This window comes from Meriones unguiculatus, chromosome 19, assembly GCF_030254825.1.
Source record: "Meriones unguiculatus strain TT.TT164.6M chromosome 19, Bangor_MerUng_6.1, whole genome shotgun sequence".
Classification (NCBI taxonomy): domain Eukaryota; kingdom Metazoa; phylum Chordata; class Mammalia; order Rodentia; family Muridae; genus Meriones; species Meriones unguiculatus.
In genome coordinates this window covers 47,399,509-47,421,426 of record NC_083366.1, presented here as the reverse complement: position 1 = coordinate 47,421,426, position 21,918 = coordinate 47,399,509, and the positions used below count along the sequence as shown (strand labels likewise).

Below are 21,918 nucleotides of genomic sequence, written 5' to 3'. Positions count from 1 at the left end.
ATAAAACTGTTTGCAGTTATAGAGTCCTTCCATGTGTCTCCAAAGCATTCAGTGATCCCTTGAACACGTGTGCTTGGTCAGATTCCACTCTGACCAACCATCCTGAGACTAGGAAACTTGAAGTAAGAATGCATCTGCTGCTGGGCATGGTGGTCCACACCTGTGATCCCAGGTCCTCAAGAGGCTAAGACAGGAAGGTGGCAAATTCAGGATGTCTGTAGCCTGTACAGTGAGTTCAAGGCCAGCCTGGCAATTCACCAAGACTGTTTCAAGATAAAAAGAATAAAGGTTTGTGTATGGCTTCAGTGAGAGTTATGGCATGTATCTCCTCATAGCAAGCACTAGATTGTCCTCCAAAACAGTGACAGTGCTGTCCACCTGACACCCATTAACGAGGCCTTTTGTTACGCCCTTGCCTTACAAGCATTTGTTACAAACTGCACGATGGACTATGGTCATGTCCTGGCTGTGCAGGGTCGTCTCATTCTCTGAGCTGTGGTCTCACTTCCCTCATGGCATATGTTACTGCAGTGGTTGCGGTTTGTTTTCATGAAGTCCAGCTGATTTTACTTTGGTTCCTTGTACTTTTTGCATTTTTCTAGACTTCCTGAAGTCATAAAGAGTTATTGCTATTTCTTCTTATACATTTTTTTGTTGTTGTTTTATTGTTTTGTTTTTATTTTCTTTATTAATTACACTTTATTCTTCTTTGAGTTTTTATTGATTCTTTGCACATTTCATATCATGCACCTCAGTCCTGCTCATCTCCCTGTCTCCTCATATCTGCTGTTTGCCCTTGCAGCCTCCCCCCAAAGTGAAAAAGCACATATAAGCAAAGAAACAAAGCATAGAAAGCATCTCATTATGGAAGCTATAGTATTTGACATTGTGTTCCACAGTATACCCCTCTCTTCACACATTTGCGCTTGCAAATGTTCATTGTAATGAGGTCTGTTTGAGATCCCTGGCTTCTGTGACACCATCAATGTTTTGGCTTCTCGGCAATCCTCCCAGTTATCTTGTTACCGTGTGTCATGTAGATCCTACAGCTTTAGGTCAGCAGGACTGGTCCTTCATGCATTCCAACCATTCACAGATGATACAGATGTTGAGGTGGGCCAACTCGGGGCCCTGGATGGTAGCCGAGCTAGTCAGCATGGTGGCTCTCTCTTATCTGTACCGCCAGGGTGAGCTCTCCAGCACTGCTCCTACTAGGCCATCCAGTGCCGCCATCAGCAGGAGACAGGGTCAGCTCTCCTGCTCTTACACCCACGTGCATCCATGCCTCCAGAGCCAGCTCCACTCAAGGCCTGGGGCCCATGCTCCTCATAGTGCAGCCTGAGAGGAGCTGGGCCAGCCCTCCTGCTCTCATGCCCTTAGAGCTTGCTTCACCATCAGGGCCAGCTCCACTGTGTTGCCCAGGCAAGGTGCAAGGCCTGCTCTCCTGAGTGCTGCAGTCAGTGACTGGGGCAAGGGTAGCTCTCCTGACTAACGCAGGTTGGGGGGAGGGGAGTGTAAGGCCTCACACCCCCATCCAGGCCACCCCATAGCACACTAGTTGCATGGCCAGCTTTCCCATGCTCTCTTCTGCAGGGCTGGCTCAGCCACCACCCCTCAGCCAAGGCCAGCTTCACTGTGCTGTCTGAGTAAGGCACAGGGCCTGCTCTCCAGAATGCTGTCACTGGTGAGAGGTGGGTGCAAGGTCCACACAGCCCTTGGATGTCCACATCCCCAACCTCTGCTTGGGCTGGGACCTCATGGTTTCAGGTAGCAAGGCTGGCCACTCACACAGGCTGCTCCTCTCTACCCCTAAGGTCCAGCTCCATCTTTCTTCATACTGCTCAAGCTGCTCCACTTCTCTTTCTCTCCCATCTGTCCAGCACATACTCTGTACATACCCTCCCATCTGTACACCACATATACATTGTGGTGGCTGCCGCAGCAGGCTGGCCACACAGCTGCCAGGCCCCTGGGTGACAGCCTCCGGCAGGTGGGTGTCCAAGGCCCACCTGTGCCAGGGTGGGTGGCATGGTGGGCTGTAGGTCCCTGTCTGCCTTTCTTCTCTCACATTGTGCTACCCGGATTTGATTTGATTTGATTTGACTTTTATGTATACTAGGTTGAAACAGTCTTGACCACCAACCCAGGCATCATGCATGCTAGGATGCCATTTTTTTGTTTTTACATTTATTTTGAGTTATGTTATGAGTGGCTTCTTTTTTTTTTTTTTTTTGTACTGTTATTTTTTTTCTGTTTGCTGAGTGATTGTGTTCCCTACTGAAGAATGGTTTGTAACCCTTGTTGAAGTCAGTTGGTGCTCACTCTGCATTACTGAGCTTGGAGCCGGCCCGCATCCAATGTCACACCCATGTGACTTAGTGTAGCTCTCTGTGAGAGTCCTTGAAATGAAGAAATGTGAGGCTTCCTAATGTGTTGTTGTTTTCCAACATCATTTTAGCTTTTCTGGGGCCTTCACATTTCCATATGAATTTTAGGACTAGCTTGTCGATTTTCAGTTTTTCAAAGTTCATCCACAAATTTAACAGAGATTGCATTGACTTCATAGAGCTTGTTTTATTGGAGAGAAGACAGTGTATCTTAAAGGATGCAGGTGCCAGGAAGCAAGCCCAGCCACTCAGGCTCATGTTTTAGTTCCCTCCGTCTCACCACCGAACTAAAGGGCAAACACTAGTCAGGTAGTAATTCTTATGGCGATATGTCCATGGCCTGCCCACACCAGTCACAGTTGACATTGGTATGTTAATACTGTTCTCCGAGAGTCCTTTCACAGGAGATTGTCGTTGTGTTGTGTTGTTATTGTCTCCAGTCTGGCCCGCAGTAAACAGCAGGCTGCAGGCTGCAGGCTGCCTCCAAAGTACTTGCCAACAGTTGGTAACCTACATTGTCCCTCTTGCCTCTTTCTCGTCTTTAGGCCAGACTTGAAATCTGTGCTCTCAGGGACACTGTAGCCATTTACCTGACTCCGGAAAGCAGGTAAGATGCCAGACATTCCTCTTCAGTTCTTAGAATCACTTTACTCAAGTATTGTGTCCTCTGTCAAATAACTAAGGAAGTAAATGCTCATAAATTTGTGTTGCAATAAAGTTGATATTTCATCAGAATTTTTTATTAAAAAGTACAAGCCTACAGTAAGATGCTGATTTTCAAGGCCACTTCTTTAGAGTACATTATGATTTTGATATATAATTTTTTTCATTCATTACTTATAAATCTTAGTCTCATAAATAATATGACCAAGTATGACATTTTTCTTTTCTATAAAACACCAAAAAAAATTAAATCTTCGTCAGATTTGAAGCACAGTTTGAGTATTGTAAATATCAGCATGAGAGGAAGCCTTGTGGTTTCTTTGCAAAGTTTTGTAGTGGAAATTTGATGCTAACTTTTAGCTGTTTTGAATGAAAGTCAGGATTTCCTACTATTGAGACATCAGTAGGTGAAATGAGAGCACTACCGCCCGCATGCACAGAACTGTTTGCCATAGTCACAGCATTGCCCAGGAAGTCTGAGTTATGCTGTGAGCACCAGAACCCTGCAGGCACCTTCATTTGATAACATGGCTGTGCCATCGCCGTTACTTTTACCATTACAACTGAAAACTTCCATTATTTTCTTAACAGATAAAATTAGCTTCTTCCTGCTTGCCATGGCATAGCACAAGCTGTTTCTAGATGCTTCCCGTGTTTGTTGTTTAAAAACACATTTTCCTAACCACTCCTTATCTTATTTGTTTGTTTGTTTGTTTATTTATTTATTTATTTAAAAACACGTTTTCCTAACCACTCTTTATTTTGTTTATTTATTTATTTATTTAAAAGCACATTTTCCTAACCATTCTTTATTTATTTATTTGTTTGTCTTGTCAAAAATTATACAGACAATAGGAAGTACCCGGTCTATATTGCTTATTATGAGTGCCTGTTTATTCCCTTAAATTTAACCTTTGTGAACTAGGTCCCTTGTTTATAAAAGCAAGATAATACAGATTGAGTTTCCTGTATCCAAAATAAATTAGGAACAAAAGTACGTTCAAGTTTTGATTGTGTGTGTGTTTCTGTGTTGTTCGGAAAGAGTTATCTGTAAGATACAACTCGGGGCTAAACAAGGAATTCATTTATGTTTCATTACACCCATACACATGATGACTAAAGGTAATTTAATAGTTTCTTAATATTTAATGCTTAAAGGCCTGGAGAGATGGCTCAGTAGTTAAGCGTACTGGCTGATTTGACAGAGGACCTGGGTTTAAATCCCAGTATTTATCTGGTGGTTCACGACCATCTGCAACTCAGCCCCAGAGGACCTAACACCCTCTCCTCCTCTCCATGCCCATCAGCCATGAACATGGTGCACAGACATACATGCAGTCAAAATGCCCACGCACGTAAAATAAAGTGAACATGAAAAGGGGTTAATTCTTGGTATGGGACTTTCTATTTTATTGGTACTCAAAACATTTCAAATCTTGTAACACGTTTCAGAATAGAGGTACTCAACCTGTGAACTCCTAGACAGACTTGTGAGGTCGAGAACATGAGTCAAGTTACCTTCCAAGCGCCAGTGTCCTATAGAGAGTACAGTGCCCTTCATCTTCATCCCCATTACTTTGTTCTGGCAACAAAGAAAACTCAGCAATATGCTTGCTTCAGTTAATCTAGGCTTATGGGGAATGAGATGTGGTAGACAGACTAGGACGGGACTTCTCTCTCCCTCAGAAAAGAAGAGAGCCCCCTGAACATGGAAAGACAGCTACATATGCCAGCAAACACTAGCCCCACCCACACCCTGCCTCAGCTAGGAAGAAGAGAGGATTCCCAGAGGCTGTGTGTGTGACTCTGTGGGGACTTTTCCTTCTTTTTACATACAGTTAATTTAAGAAACATTGCTTAGACATTCTCATCTTAGTCAACTGAAGAGGATAATTTTAATACGAGATGGAAGACCTCCTTGATCAGAAGTGATTACATTTATTTTTCAACTCCACTAGAAGACTAGAGGACATGAATAGCTTCAAACTGTTCTTAGGGACAGTAGTTATTATCAAGAAAGTTCTCCAGTGTGATCTTCATTCTGCTCAGGAGCACTTCTGGTACTTCCTACTTGCAATAAACTAAACACATTAAATAGCTAGTTTTTCAATTCATTCATTTTACCTTTCAAATGGAAAGAGATTCTATTGTTCAGTATTATATGTAAATATCTTCCTTTCCTGCCCATGTCACTTCTATTAAGAAGACATGGCTATAGAGCAGGCCCAGTCCTGGACTGTCCAGAGCACTGTTCTAAACACCATCCCATCTCTACTTACTCTCCTCCCTTCTTCAGAGTTGCTTTACCTATAGCTTTGTTTCAGAAAGAAAGTTCCCTTTCCTCCCTTCTCCTCCTCCTCTTCCCCTTCCCTCTCACCCCCGCCCCACACCTATCTGCACAGTCACACCAGCCTCACCTCTCCTGAGCAGCTTTGCTTTGTCTGGGTCAGGTTCCACTTCCTGGCTGCATCTCTGGCCCTGCCCTCTGAAGGCCCTGCCGGTCTGCTCAGCGTAGCCTTACTTTTACTTTTTCTTTTCCTGTTGATTCTCACTTTTACTTTTTGTAACACATCTCCACTTAATTCACTGGCCTTCATCAGTTTCTTCATATTTAAGATGTGCTCTTAAGAATTCCACTTAGAATGTGGGCTGTCTGAACTGATGTGCTTTTGTATTTCAGGTCTAGTTTTAAACAGGCCCTGGAGGCCCTGCCTCAGCTTGCAAGCGGTGCAGACAAAAAGTAAGTTCTGAGTGCTCTCCTCAGCCCACTGGTCAAGCTGAGCAAGCTCTGGTAGCAGAGAGCCACTGGAAGGACCGAGAGTGGCTCAGGTGCGGGAGAGCATAGGTCACCCGGTCATGCATTATGCTGGGTTGCCTGTGTCTCACTTGTCTTCAAGTGACAGGTGAATTCTGTCTTTTAGGTTTGACTTAAAAAATGATCTATCTTATAGTTTTAAATGACAAGTATGGAGGATATAAGAAAGGCATTTGGCTTAGCTAGTCAGCTGCAACACTGGCTTCTGTATTAAGAAGAGAGAGCAGGACCCAGCCATTTCTCCTGTCCACTGGCTTAGACATACTCTGGCTTCTATAAAACATGAAGAATTGGACAAGTTGCATGCAAGGAATAGAACAGCTTTGTCACTACCACATGAATGAGCTCGACCCGCATCTAAACTTCACTCTTCATATAACAGGAAATTGTGGCCTGAGGGGAAGTCTAGGCCAGGCATTTTTTGTAAATGCCCAATCTAGCTTCTGCTTAGACAGCAGAGACCTGGTAGCTCTTTGCATTGTCACCATTCCTAGTTAAAGTCTACCTGTCTTTGCTTGGGGAAGACACACACTGCTGTGCTCTGTGGCCACACCCATGGGAATGCTGAACAGAAAAGGTGTCTGGACTAACTGTGGGCATGAAGACTAAGTGGGCTTGGGAGAAAGGGAAGCAGACTAGTTTTCCCACTTGTGTGACCCCATGGAGACCCCTGTGTGTGTCTCCACACAGGCAGGCAAGGACCACAGAATACCCTGCTTCTTTTCCCTGCTTTGCTTTGCCTTGGAATTCATTCCAAGCCCTTCTCATTTCTTTAAAATAAAAGAAGATAAAAATCGTCACCACTATCCTTAATACATGGGTCATGTTTCAAAAGGCATTTGAACATCAAGAACAGCCAGTAATCGGCTGCTTGAGCTGATATGCCGCTGTGTTTCAGATCTGCTCTGCCTGTGGTGCCAGTACTCAGGAGCTGGAGGACGGGAAGGTCTAGGCCAGGGCTGGTGAGAGGTTAAAATACCTACCATGTAAGTCTGGTGGCGTAAGCTCTGTTCCCACAGCCCATATAAAGAATCAGCTCCACAAGCTGTCCTGCCACCTGCATGGGCGTTCATGTGCCCACCCCCTCCACATATCACGCACACATTCTTTTTCACACAGAATAATAATAATGTTGCTGTTTATTTAGATTTCTAGAGCACCCTGGCCTACAAACTGAGACCACAACATGTGTGTGCACACACAATAGTAATAATAAATAAAATAAAATGAACAATGTAATGAGAAGGGTGAGAGAAAGTCCTATCTCCTGGGACTGCTACTACTGTGTGTGTTTGACAACTGTCATAGAACTGGAAAACAAAAAAGAATGAGTTTTAGTTTTTCTTGATTGTTTGGATAATTTTAAAAGAGTATGCCTAAGTATTATTCTGTTTTAGGAAGGACTCTAGAGAAGGAACATATAAAGACTAAGGATATAGACTTTCTTTTAACGTCTTCTTTGACCAGCCTCTTTCTTTTTGGTTGAAATATTTCTATTACTGACTAAGATTCTATAGACAGTAGCTTTCTTGGCCTTCTTACATAGCATGGCAGTCAGACTTGGGCTACCAGCTTCTTGCATATTTGCTGAGTTGCTAAGTTACTTAGGTAGCTAATGTTGGTTGTTAATTTGACAGTCTGGGAAAGGGGACCCTCTTTTGAGGAATTGCCTCCATTACCTTGGCCTGTAGCATGTCTGAGGGGCATTTTCTTGATTATTAATTAATTGTTAATTAATTAATAAGAAGACCCGGTCCATTGTCCTTTTGTACCATTCCTAGGCAGGTGACCTATTTAAGAAAGGTGCCTGACTGTGACCCTGATGGCAAGCCAGTAAACAACATTTCCTCTAGGATTTCTGCACCAAGACCCTGCCTTGAGTTTCTGCTTTGGGTTCCCCAGATGATGGATGGACTGTATTGTAATTTAAATAAATCTCTCCAAGTTGCTTTTGGTCATGGTGGTGGTATATCACAGCAACAGAAAAGCAAACTAGGACAGCCACCTTACCCTAGTTAGAGTTACTGTTACTGATGAAACGCCATGGCTATGAGCAGCTTTGGGGAAAGGGCTTGTCTTATGCTTTACTATTCATCATTGAATCTGGGCAGGAACTCAAACAAGGCAGGAACCTGGAGTCAGGAACTGGTGCAGAGGCAATGGAGGAGTGCTGCTTACTGGCTTGCTCAACATGGCTTGCTCAGCCTGCTTTCTTATAGAACTTAGGACCACCAGCCCAGGAATGGCACCACCTACAATGGGCTGAGACATCCTCTATCTATCATTAATTAGAAAAATGCCCTACAGGCTTACCTGCCTATGAAAGTATTTTCTCAACTGAGGCTCCCTCTTCTCTGATGACTAGTTGGTGTCAATTTGACATACAGCTTGTTAACACTGACCTTTACTGTCAGAATATAAAATTACCTCCTCCCTTCAGGTTACTGGAAGAGCTGCTCAACAAGTTCAAGAGTAGTATGCACTTGCAGCTCGCCTGTTTCCAAGCTGCATCTCCAGTAACGATGAAAACATAGACGCCTGTGGAAGAAGAGCATGCAGAGATAGCAAGTGCAAGGCTGTCCCTCTCCTGTCCCATGTCCAACACTGCACTGAACCTCTCTCTTCACCAGCATGGTGGTGCAGAAAGGTGTTGGTGGGTATTTAATTTCAACCTATTTAAATCTCCCCATTTTAGATGTCCAAATGAGCAAGTTCTGTTGTTACTAGCTTTGATCCTGTAAGGCTACATAGCACACTCTTGGAAATATTTTTTTCTTAGCTAAATGTCGCATGGTGTGAGCTTCAGGGGCCTTCTCCCGAGTGTCCTGAAGTGGCCCATGTGTGAATGTGATTCTCGGTGCCACTTTACCAGGCTTCAGTGTTGGCAGTTTCCAACCCAGGTGAGGCATTTGAGAAGAAATGTGAAGTCACAGCCTTGGAGCTCTGTCCTAAATTTTTAAACCACCATTCCATACAAGAAGTTCTAAGCTCCGTATATTTTAAAGAAAAATATACAGTCTGCATATAGAAAGGTTACTCTTTGGATAATTTATTCTCAGATGCCCATAAATGAACTCTTGAGTTTCACAGTCTGGCTTTAATTTTTGCCAGCGCTAAACATTGAAGCTTCTAGTTCTCACTCACACTTGAGTTGATGTATCGCTGTGCAGTGCTTTGGTGTGGATTCTCAAGGACCTACATGTGGAGGCCCTGTTACACCCACAGCTCTGTGGGAGCCTTGTGGTCTTCAGTGCAACCTAAAAATGAAGTCAGGCTCCTGGGCAAGGCAGTGCTCCTTCCCTCCAGCAGGTCGCTCCCCTCTGCCACTTGCCACCCTTTGAAGTGTCTTGCTCCATAGCTGGAAACATGCCGCTCTGGCACAGTCTGTGCTTTGTAAAGATCTGAGGTGCCCTGGGTCACCAGGCATTGAGCAGTGACTCATTACTGACTGGCCTGTGCAGAAGAATAAGGTCACTGTGACCTGCAAGCAGCTCTTTCACCTCACTCCATCCTACCCTCGCTTCACTTTTCAAAATGAGCTATGGATAATGTAGACTTCTCTCTTTTAATTGACAAAGTCTGTGTTCAAGTAACTCCATAGCACAGTGTGTATGCACTATGGATTATTTGAGTTTAGTAAATGTATATTTATCACAGTAACTGAAAGTACAGATTTAACCCTTTACAAATGTGTTGACAAATGTGATGAGTATTTGTAGCATTGTCTCTCCTTGGTGCACTGGTATTACATTTAAGATAACCAAACTGAATTCCAAAGCAGAGTGTGGAATCATTTGTTATTTTAAAAACCTAATAGACACAGTACACAAAGCATTTGTCTTCCTTCTCTGTAAGATGCTATTTGGTTGACATTTCACCTCAAGGTGTCTTTATTTCAACATTTTTATTAGCTCTGTAATTGTTTATATTTCTGGTTTTAATATCCAAAATAAATAGTTGAGTTTTGGTTTTATCCTCTGTTTGTGTCATCATTGTTAGACATCATCTGCCATGTGTCTTGCTGATTTTATTAGAAGTGTGCCACAGACACTAAATTACTTCATTTCAGACCATAGTTAGACCAGCCTAATAGGCCGTCTAGAGAGAGCTGAGTTACTTCTGAGACTTTAAGGCTGGGATGTGGCTGGAGACCCATGTTTGCACTCACAACTTTCTGGTTTCCTGGCCCTGAACTTCACCACAACCCACTTCTTCCTCTCAGTTCAACACAGTTTTTGTTATCCTTCCACTGGGGCCACAGCTCAGGGAAAGCACATAGCACGAGAGCTGATAAACTCTAGCAACTTAGACATGTAAACACTTTTATGGCTCAGAGAATGGAGGGTAGTGGCATAAAAACCCCATACCCAAATGAGGGAGTTGAAAGACAACTTCCAACAAGTAATGAGGGACTTCTTGGAAGAAGGGGATTTCAAAAGCTTCCGTTACAGAAGATGAATGGTAAGTTTAGTAGTAAAGAGGTGACAGAGCAACACGACAAGTCAGAAGAAAGTTGAGCAGCAGACCAGGCTTGTGACAGGTGACAAGGAGGAAGTGAGGAAGAGTGGAAGTGCTCCAAGGCTCTTTCTTCCTTAGGGAACTTCTGGCTTTAGCAAGCCCATGCTTGTGTGGCTCAGCATGGCTTCATGAAAGTTAACACATTGCTCTCACCTTTACAACTAAAGGACTACTAGAAATAATTTGGTTTTTCTAAGACTTTCTATATCAATATATCATGAAAGTGGCATGTTCTAGAAATGATTTGGGCACTGCAAAACAAGTGCCCCTGGCACAGGCACAGCTCACCTATTGACCCTCCTGTCTGTGTCAGCACTGAGTGCAGTTCCTTAAAGAAAATGCATGCATGAACTATGTCACATTACAATTCTGGCTTGAGTACAAGATAGTATTGTGTATTTATATTTTCAGTGTGTGCTGTAGAGTACTTTTAGTTGTGTTATTTAAAAAAATCAAGCTTAACTTTAAAGATTAGCAGAATATGAATTTTTTAACTGTGTTCTCTTGATTCTCTCAGGTTTCCTCAGTGTCTGTTGTATTGTCTCCCTTTTCATCTCTAATTTTGTTAATTTAGCTAGGAGTTTGTCAATCTTGTTAGACTTTTCAAAGAACCAAGTCTTTATTTCATTAACTCTTTATGTTGATATTTACTTTTTTGTTTCACTAATCTGAGCCCTGATTTTTTTTTATATCTCTTCCTAATAATATTTTGTATGTTGTATTTGTTCCTGTTTTTCCAAAGCCTTCAATTTCATCATTAAACTATTAATTTGAGATCTCTATCTTTTTATGTAGGTATTTATTACTGTAAACCTTCCTCTTAGATCTGCCTTCATTGTGTCTCATAGATTTTGGTGTACTGTATTTTCATTTTCATTCAATTCTAGGAATTTTTAAATTTCCTTGTTGATTTCTTTTTGCTTCAGTTATCATCCAGTAGTGTGTTGCTCAGTTTCCATGAGACTGTGTACTTTCTGTGGTTTCTATTGCTTTTGGGATCTAGCTTTATCCAATTATAATCAGGTAAAGTGCAAGATATGATCTCAATTTTCCTATATTTATTGAGACTTTTTATCCTAATATGTGATCAATTTCAGAGAAAGTTGCATGGGCTGCTAAGAAGAATGTATTTTCTTCAGTGTTTGGATGGAATATTCTATAAATGTCTATTAGGTTCATTTGCTTTATAGTGTCTTTTAACTTCAGTGTTTCCATATTTAGTTTTTGTCCAGATGACCTAACTCAGATATAATGAGAGTGAAGTATCAGAGGTACCCACCATCACTGTGTTTGGGTTATTTTAAATCTAATAGTATTTCTTTTATGAAATGGGTTGCGCTTGTGTTTTGGGGTTTCCTAGTTTGCCTTCTATTGTTCTGATAAACATCATAACCAAAAGCAGCTTGGACAGGAAAATGGTTGTCTTATTTTACAAGTTACAGGCCTTCCCTGGGGAAAGTCAGGGTAGGAAGTCAAGGCAGGAACCTAGAGACAGGAACTGAAGTGGAACTCGGCAGGAATTGTGCTTACTGGCGTATTCTCCTTGGCTTGCTCAGCTTCTTCTCTACCCAGGACCACATACCCAGGAGTGGCACCTTGCATCATAAGTTGGGCTCTCCCACACTAATCAAGAAAATGCCACACAGACATGCCCACAGGACAGTCTGATGGAGGTTGCTCCTCTGTTAAGATTCCCTCTTCCAAGCTGTAGCTAGGTTTGTGTAAATTTACATAAACTAACCAACACAGTGAATAAATGTTTAGAATTGCAATATTCTCTTGGAGGGTTATTCCTTAATGAGAATGAAGTAGCCTTCCTTGTCTCTTCTGACCAGTTTTGCTTTGAAGTTTTATTTTACCAATATTAGAATAGCAACACTTGTTTGTGTCTTAGTTCAGTCTGTTTAAAATGCCTTTTTCCATCCTTTTATCCTCAAGTAAATTCTTACTGAATTCTCTCACTAAAATAAATAATTCAACATATTAGAACAACTAGATATCAATTATGTGTTTTTATACTTGATGAAATTACGCACATCTATTAGCTAGAAATTGTATACCTTTCATTAAACATCAGTAGTATGGTAACGCCCTTCAACCTTTTACAACAGCTCAGGTGGTGTTTATGAGAATCTTCTTGCAGTATATGGTGATTAATTAATACAGACATCTACAACTGGTCATCATGTAGAGAATAAGAGATCAGAATGCTCAGCTCTAAATGGGACATTTATAGCATACCTCCTACCCCCTGCCCCCAAGGGTTAGGAGTCATCAGGGAAGAGAGGGCAGAAGCCTTATAAGAACCACAGGTAGTGGGCACCTGCAGCATCGTTTGCTGGACATGATAGGGTCTGTGACTGCATGCACAAGATCTGTACAAGGTCAAGCCTGGAAAAATCCCATCATGGATGGGAAGGGGCTCATGAAGGCTCCCACCCCAACTGAGCAGCTATGGGCAACTGATGGCTACTGTGTGAGGGAGAATAAGTTTTCTTCAGGGACAGGGCACTTGAAAAGCCTCCCATGCTCCAATAGATGGCTCTGTACCTATGTACATACAGGCAGCCCTCAGGGGACTCGGTGTTTGTTTGTTTGTTTGTTGGTTGTTTGTTTTAAACAGAGCACATTAGGTTGAGAGAGAAAAGTGGAAGAGGAGAAATAGGGGAAGAATTGGAGGGCAGGGAACAGGATGAGGGGTGTCAAACATTCACACAGATATGAAATTTTTGTTAAATGATTCAGTCACTAATAATTCAATATACTAAAACAATTAGATTTCAAGTATGTTTTTTTTATGAAAAAACATACTTGGTGAAATTTTGTACACCTGTTAACTGAAAGTTATATCCCTTTCATTAAATGTTTATCAGTAGTAGTGTAACAATTTTCATTCAGATTTATTAACTGGTCTGAACGTCTAAAGATGATGCTGAGTATTGGAAGTTGTTCCTCAGTGTAAGAAGCAGCTACCCTGAGCCTCACTTTGCTCTAACAGCTAGTCGCATTAGTGTATTTGAGGACCATTACGCTTCCCGTCTTTTGATTTCATTGCTGTTAACCAACCTTTTTTAAGTTTTGGGATATGTGGCACTAGAAAGCCTTTTTCTGCTTTGTGGGGTTATAAATGCATGGCAGTAAATATGCTGTGAACAGGACCCAAGCCTTTAGAGTCCCTGCTTTCACCTCAGAGGTAATGCCAGTAGGAAGGTAACATGTCTTCTGTTGCCTCTAGTCAAAGCCAGTCCTGACTAGAGGTGGGAAGGGAATGCCCATGTTTGCCTGTGTGCATGTACATGTTGACCTTTGGCTCCCAAAGGTCAGTTATCTTCCCCAATCACTGCCTGCCTTATTTTTGAAAATGGCTAGAATAGTTAGCCAGCAAATGCAGAGCACCCGTCTGACTGCACAGTGCTGGGTTATAAGCGTGAGCTGGCAGCACCAGCTTTATATAGGGACTGGGCATCTACACTCAGGCCATCATGACTGTGCAGTAGATTCCTTTACTGTCAGCCATCTCCGCAGTCCTGGTCCTTATTTAGTAATCATGCTGATTTGTGATTGATCACTGTTAGTGTTGTCACAGCTGTTTTCACTGTCTTCACATTTTAAAAACAGTATTCCTGTCCCATTTACCTCCATACCCTCTAGGTGAGTGGTTCTCTACCTTCCTGCCGCTGAGACCCTTTAATACAGTTCCTCATGTCATGGTGACCACCAGTTAGAAAATTATTTAGTTGCTACTTCATAACTGTAATTTTGCTACTGTTATGAATTGTGATGTAAATATCTGATATGTGGCAAAAGGCTTGTGATGCACAGGCTGAGAACTGCTACTCCAGGTGGGTAGGAGTCACTGAGAGCCATGACTACTACCTGACTTTTAACTATCCTGAAAGGACCCCTGAAGCTCTACATGGGGGGGGGGGGGTCAGAAAACCAAGGGAGAATGGGGTCCCATGGGATGGGTTACAGCAGTAAGAGGCTGTCAGCAAAGTCAAAGAGCACAGATACCAATAGAGTGAGTCTTGAGAAATGGCTAAGCCTGGAATTTAGAAAAACCATAAATAAGGGAACCAGGATGTGGCTCAGATGGTAGAGCTTGGCAGCATACATGAAGTCCTGGGTTCCATGTACAACTCTAAATAAACTAGGCATTGCAGTGCGTGCCTGCAGTCCAGAACTCAGAGGTGGGGCAAGCATGATCAGAAATTTAAGGTCCTCTATTTTCAACATAGCGACTTCAAGGCCACTCGGGACTACGTAAGACCCTGTCTTACAAAACAAAAAGGCGAACCACAGAAACATACTGTGTGGATCTCGTCTCTTAACTCGAATAGGTAATCTTAGGACAGCTGCTATTTCCGTGAGGAGCAGGGAGTGCCCTGCCTCCACCACTCCCTCACTGCTCCCTTGGGCTCCCTACCTCCCCCCCCCCCAACACACATACATCCTGCCTTGGAAAACTCAGTTCTCTCTTCCGGGTTATGTGATCATGTCCGATTGCCCCCTAGTTCTGTTCGCTACATGATGCTCACGTCTGCTGGATCTCTGCAGACATGACAGGTACAGAGGTCCAGTGGCAGGAGATTGTTTTCTGTACTGCTCTGTTCTCTACACTTGAGCTGCCCCAAAGACCTCCATGTACTGCAGCCAAGGTTCCCTGCCTTCTCTGCATGCCCAACTCCCCAGCCAGGACAGAAGGTCCTCGCACTACAGCCAGCATTGAGTAACCCTTTGGGGGATAGTTGTACAGTGTTATTGATGAAATCATGTTGGCAGGTGTGTCTGTTTTTTTTTTGTTTTTTCTTTTTGTAATTTTAGTGAAATAAATAAGTCAGATCCTTCCTTCCACCCCACCCCCAACCCTTAGCTCCACAAAGTAAGCCAATTTGTTCATTTGTTTATTTATTCTGTCTGTCCTTAATCCTTTGGTAATGACCTCTGTCATTTCCTAACAGCTTTAGGCCACTCTTTCTTTAATACTTCAGTTTGAGTCACTGCGGCCTTCCTACAGTTGGAGAGAAGGATTTAGCTCTCTCCTCTCCTTGTGACTTCCCTTCGCTTCCGCCAGTGTGGTACGCTGTGCTTAGGTTGCTATTCACTGAATACGTTACCAACGCTGTGGCTGTGCTGCTCAGGCCTGGACTGTAATAGAACGGTGCTTTTCTGGCGTGCCTCTTGTATCTTCTGTGTATCCTGTGTTGTTTCCACTTTCTCAGAAATTACCTCCATCCCAGATACTCAAACATCTGTGTGGAAGTTCTTGTCAACTTGGCAGGCAGTCCCCCCACGCATACTGAGCTAGACAGGCCTCACAGCCAGGACCTCCTTAGCATTCATCACCCTGAATTCACCCTCCCTCTTCTGTGCTGGGTCAGCCACTTCATGTCATTTTGGCTTGTTTCCTCACTCGGTAGAATCTGGGCCTCTGGTTACTCCTGCAGAAGGAATACATTGGAAGTAAAATTTTTGAGGTATTCATATCTGAAGGAAATCTGTATTGGTCCTTTGCGTGGAAGTAGAATTCTAGACTGAAAATCATTTGCTCTCAGCAGTATAAGAAGTCTCTCTGCCCAACTGTCCTCCAGGATGTGCTGTCAATCCATACTTGCAGAATCTCTCCTTTGCCTTGTTTCTGAAATTTGTGATGCTGTTCTGGATTGGTGCCCCTTTGTTCCCACTAGGGAGTGGAATGTTGCAAATTCTGGGAAATTCTCTTGAATTGTTTCTCTAAGTCTTCAACAGCCTTGGATAGTTGGTTAGTTTGGTTAGTTGCTTTCTTTTATTCTTGGTATTTGGATCTCCTACCTGAGTCCTTTCATTTTAAAAATATTTTCCTTCTTGTTTTCTGTGTTTATTCTACTTTCTGAGAGTTTTTTTTTTTTTTTAACTTATACTCTTTGTCCTCCAGCTATCCTCTTAGGACCTACTAATTTATTTTTCTGGAAATTTTCATAATATTCTGTTGAAGAATGTTTTGTTTCTGTTTTCATCATCAGTACATGCTGTGGATACGTGATGGTATTTACGAGTAGGGTTCTCTACAGCTGATCGAGGTTGTGCTACCATATAATAGGCAGGACCAGTCAACTGTCCTGTCATGCTGTCAGTCATACTGGCATGAGCCTTCAGTAGGGAGTTCTGAGTTTTATCATATTTGGGCCATTTCTCTGGGGCTGCTTAGATTTTAAGGGAAAGATTAGAGTCCCATGTGAGGAAACTTCTGGAAGTTAAGTGGGAAGGAAATCTCTGAGGTCATTATTTACAGACAGTAGCCTACTCTTGTGTGACGTTCATAAGCTCTCTGCATCTTCTTTCCAGAAAATAAACAAACAAAACCCTGACCTTGGGTGCAGAAGGTCAAGATGTTTGCCCAGGCAAGAGGAAGACCCATGATACCAGGCAATTTATTCAGTACCGTTGGACTTATCACTGGGTTTAGACCTTAGCTTTATCCTCCCTTCTGGATTCCGTACTAGGAGTTTTGCAGTGGGAGTTCCAAGTTTATATGCCTTACCTGAAATCCTGCCAGTGTGCAACCCAGCATCTGGATGCTGAATCAGCACACATTATGTGCAACATAACCAATGGAAGTGCCCATCCCCTGTCCTGTTATTTGCCTTTGGTAACACTGAGGCTCATGAAGCTCCACTCTGTATGTAGCTAAAAGTTCAGATTAAATTTGATTATGACAACAGTGTCCCTGTGTACCCTGCTTGGCTTTGTCCTGAGATGTAAAAGAATATTAATAAAAGGAGGCCATGGGCCATCTGGTTCTGTGAATTCACTCTCTATCCCTAGTCACCAACAGTATTACCAAGTCAGGGTCAGCATGCAGGAAATATTCTTTTTTTGAACATTAGTTAGAAACAAGGATTAGAACTCACCAATGACATAGTCTACTCAACAATACAAAAAACTTAAGGCAGAGAAACATCCTGGTGGCCACTCAGTGCAGTCAGCATTGCTGGAAATGAAAGCACATGGTGATGTTTCTTCAAGAGGAAGATACAGGGAAAATTAAAAAGGATGTGAAAGACAGGCCAGAAAGATACTACACAATAGTAGCTACTTCCAAGATCCATTACTTGGTGGCATTGTGCAGACACAGCTTGGATTTTAAATATTACAAACCAAGAAATGGTTCACTAATAATTAAAGCATGTTTCATGCTACCTAAGGAGCTGGAGAGATGGCTCAGCAGTTGAGTGCACTGGCTGCTCTTCCAGAAGCCCAGGGTTCAATTCTCAGCACCCACATTGCAACCCACAACTGACTATGACTTCGGTCCCAGGGGATCTGATACCCTTTTCTGGCCTCCATGAGCACTGCATACATGTGGTACATAGACATTCAGGCAAACGGTCATATACACATAAAATAAAAATAATAAAACCTGTAAGCAGCGTTGATAGTAAGGAATTGTTACTGTTTTAGATGAGATGATGTGTGATGATGAGTTTTAAGTCATTGCTAAAAATAAGTTAATAATAAAAAAAAAAAAAAACAGAGTAGAGCCCAGAGATAGACCTTCACAAATATTGTCATGATCTCAGTCAATGGAGCAAAGGTGAATACGGTGAGGAAGCCTTTGAAACAATCGTTACAGAGCTCTCAGTCCTCACAAAAGTAGATTCAAAATGGATTGTACATCTAAATTTAACATAAAAACTAGAAAATTCCTGGAAAATAACAGAAAAATGAGATGACCTTGGGATCAAAAGTTTTTAGGGACAATAGGTACTTAAAATTGCCCAAACTTAGCTGGGTGCGGTGGCACATGCCTATAATTTCAATACTTGGGGGAGGCAGAGGCCGATTGATCTCCATGAGTTTGAAGTCAGCCTGGTCTACAAAATGAGTCCAGGACAGCCAAGCCTACACAGAGAAACCCTGACTCAAGAAACCAAATGAAAAAGAAAAAAAAAAAAAAAAAAAAGAAGCCCTAACTTGCAAGCAACCTGCATGACCTTCTGTGGATAGCTGCATAAATAAATGCTTCATCCAGACAGTGGAAGAGCACTCATGAGTAAGACACGTATATCAAGCTTTAAAAAGACAAAGCACAACCCCAAAATGGCTTATATTGACAAGCCAGTGTGAGCGGGCCCTGTAGGGTGTGAGTCTAACCACTGAAAAGAAAGACTATGAAGCTCTCAAGGAAACTGGTGTTCTCCAGGATTAGAGGGGAGGGAGAAGGGAATTGACAGAATGCAGAGTGTTTAAGGCAGTGGAGCTATCTCGTGAGCTCACACAGTGATGGATATCATCCTTGGACATTTCTCAAAAACCTGTGGGAAGCACAGTACCTAGTCAGTACCCTGTGCTGCAGAGTGGATGATAATGAGGTGTCAGTAGAGGGTCACTGTAGCAAATGTGCCATATGGCAGGTAATATTGCTTGGGTGGAGCTTAGGGTCTGAGAGGCCAGTGTGTGTGGGAACTGTGTATCTTCCACTCTGTTTTGATGGGCACTGAAAACAAAACAAAGTCCTGGAAGAGATACATAGTAAGGAGGCCTCTGTGTCCCTTGGCTCCACCCTGACAGATTCAACCAATCACACTCTGGAAGTATTCGCAAAGGAACCTCTAAGAGGCCTCAAAAGCAAACCTTGAATTTGATGTGCGCCCAGAGCCTCCTGCTAAGTGCACACTAAAGGGGAGGGTGTCAGTTCTCCGGGGTCCTCTTGCTGCTTCTGCTGCCCATCTCCCCACAGCTCTCCTGTGAACTTCACCCAAACCTGCTCTTCCTGATGCTATGAAGGTCGCTTCTGGGCATGACATCTCAGACAGTTTTCTTGTCATTGTCTCCTGAGAAATACAGGCGGTAACTAATTATGTGGCTATCCCTATGTATGTCTTTATCGTTGAAATGTCTGGAGTTTGCTTCAAAAACATAGGTGGGTGAAGACGGAGAGTAGACTGTAGATAAGGGACTGTAGATAAGTAGACTGTAGAACATGGAAGGTGAGGGTGAGGAGTGGCCCAGAGCCAATCACCACGCAGTCTTCAGTCACAGGTTACAATACTTCACCCTGGGTAACTCAGATCACACTTTTAGATTGTTCTAAAGTATTATCAGTCAAACAAGGGCAGGTAACTAGTTTCAAGTCCTTTTTTAACTGGAAAAGATGGCTGGAGAGATGCTGGGTATTGGACGCCAGCAAGAGGCAAAGGGGTGTGGAGCTCTGTTTAGGTCTCAAGCAGGTGTGGGCCATCAGCTTCTGCTGGTTGATCTTTGTTGTCAGCTTGGCAGAATTTGGCATCACCTTGGAAATGCCTCTGGACATACCTGTGAGGGTGTTTCTGGAAAGGTTTGACGGAGGAGGAAGGACCCACCTTGAATGTGGATGGCCCCATCCTACAGTCTGAGATCCCAGACTGAATAAAGACCCACTTTAAAGGTGGGTGCTACCATCCTCTAGGCTGAGATCCCAGAGTAAACAAGAGAAGAGAAAAGGAGAAAGCCGCTTAAACACCAGCCTTTGTCTGTCTCTCTGTTTCGTGGCACAAGGTGGCCAGCCTCTCCATCTAACCACTGTTGTGCCTTCCTGACATAATGGACTGTGTCCCTTCTTAAACTGGAGCCAAAGTAAAACTTTCTTCCCTGAAGCCACTTCTTACCAGGTATTTGGTCACAGGAACAAGAAAAGTGACTAATGCAGGGCTGTTCTTAAAGGGCGAATGTTCACTGATTACTCTATGAGAACTTGTGTCTGTGGTCTTGGGTTAGCAGATGAGACATTTGTTCCCTCCACATTAATGTCAGTAACCTGTATCAGAAAAGATAGATCTCCTCATAAGATATAGTTTTGTATAGAGAAAAGTTACCTCCCTTCAATTATGACTGCTAGGAATGTTAGTGTATTCATTCATTTGTTCATTCATTCATTCATTCATTCATTCATTCAACAATCCTGAGGTCAAACCCAGGCTCTCATATATCCTAAGCAAGTGCTCCATCACTGAGTTTCATCACCAAACCAGGATTAGCATTTTAATGAATATTACTAGAGTCAGAGCAAAACTTAATAGCAGTTCAGAAAGAACTGGATTGTCATTCTCTTTACTGAGTAAAATCCCTTACCCTTGATACTCTGTGAGGGTTGACAACCATAAACTCTGACTGTAGTACATTAAAAAAAAAAAAAAACTACACATAGGCACAGAAATGAATAGAGCAGAGCACCCACACTGGCAGTAACCCAGATATGCAGAGCAGCTTCCTGCTTGCATGGCTTTAGCCTGCAACCACTACAAGGAACCCAGTTCTGAAGGTGCCAGGAGCACGGGGGCTGGCTGGGGGGAGGGAGGGATTGCTCTTTCTGTTCACAGGGCTTAGAAAACTGAATCCAGAAAACAGCCACTCCTGTAGTGAAGTGGAAAATGGCTTTCAGAAAAGAGAAGAGATCCCCCAAAGTGCACTGAAGTCTCAGGACACCTGAAAGGATGCCTCCATGCTGCAGAATCAGAACAGATGAGCTGAAGACAGGTGTTGTAACTGAGATTAAAAAGAAGCACCCAAGAGAAGGCATGTCAGTCCCAGTCTATACAAGGAAGCCAAAAGAAAGGAGGAGCCAGATCAACCATCACTTGCCATTCAGAGTGTCCAAGGATGAGCTCCGAAGTCACCTGACACATGCACAACAAAGGAAAAACTTTGAGTGTGTTTTCTTTTTCTTTTTTTTTTAAGATAAAAAAAATAAAAATTTAATAAAAAAAAAAATCTCTGTAGGCTGAGCCAGGCATTCTGTACTCAGATTAAATTGACATGACATCAGTGCACACTGGTGAAATGAGGCATCATTTTGTTTCCCTTGATCTCATCAGAAACTGTTCCTATATCAAATTTATAGGGCTTATTCTAATTCTCTGTTTTGTTTTTATTATTAGTTACATTTTATTAACTCTGTATCCTAGCTATATCCCACTCCCCCATTCCCTCCCAATCCCACCCTCCCTCCCTCATCTCCTCTCTTCCCCTTTCCAAGTCCACTGCGTGGGGAGGACCTCCTCCCCTTCCATCTGACCCTGTTTTATCAGGTATCTTCAGAACTGGCTGTAAAGTCCTCCTCTGTGGCCTAGCAGGGCTGCTCCTCCCTTGGGGGGTGGGGAAGTCAAAGAGCCTGCCATTGAGTTCCTGTCAGAAATAGTCCCTGTTCCCCTTACTATGGGAAACCAATTGGTTACTGAGCTACCATGGGCTACATCCAAGCAGAGGTTCTAGGTTATATCCAAACATGGTCCTTGGTTGGAGAATCAGTCTCAGAAAAGACCCCTGTGCCCAGATATATTTGGTCCTTGTGGAGCTCCTATCCTCTCCAGGTCATACTAACTCCCCCTTCTTTCATATGATTCCCTGCACTCTGCCGAAGGTTTGGTTGAGTCCTAGCATTTGCTTTGATACACTACTAGGTAGTCTCTTAGAGGCCCTCTGCAGTAGGCTCCTGTCCTGTTACTTGTTTTCTTCTACGTCCAATGCACATCCCATTTGTCTTTCTAAGTGAGGATTGATCATCTTACCCTGGGTCCT

The 21,918-nt window shown here is 42.9% G+C and overlaps 1 protein-coding gene across 2 annotated transcripts in view; it reads left to right on the top strand.

The window, feature by feature from the left end:
* Positions 1-9,838, top strand: part of Exoc2 (exocyst complex component 2) — a 165,366-nt gene extending 155,528 nt beyond the window's left edge. For both annotated transcript variants that reach the window (XM_060372888.1, XM_060372887.1), the window contains 3 exons: positions 2,933-2,994; positions 5,731-5,790; positions 8,306-9,838. In XM_060372888.1, the coding sequence (XP_060228871.1) occupies positions 2,933-2,994; positions 5,731-5,790; positions 8,306-8,399 (216 nt within the window). In that variant the 3' untranslated portion in view covers positions 8,400-9,838. The remainder of the gene's footprint in view (positions 1-2,932; positions 2,995-5,730; positions 5,791-8,305) is intronic.
* The last annotated feature ends 12,080 nt before the right edge of the window (positions 9,839-21,918 follow it).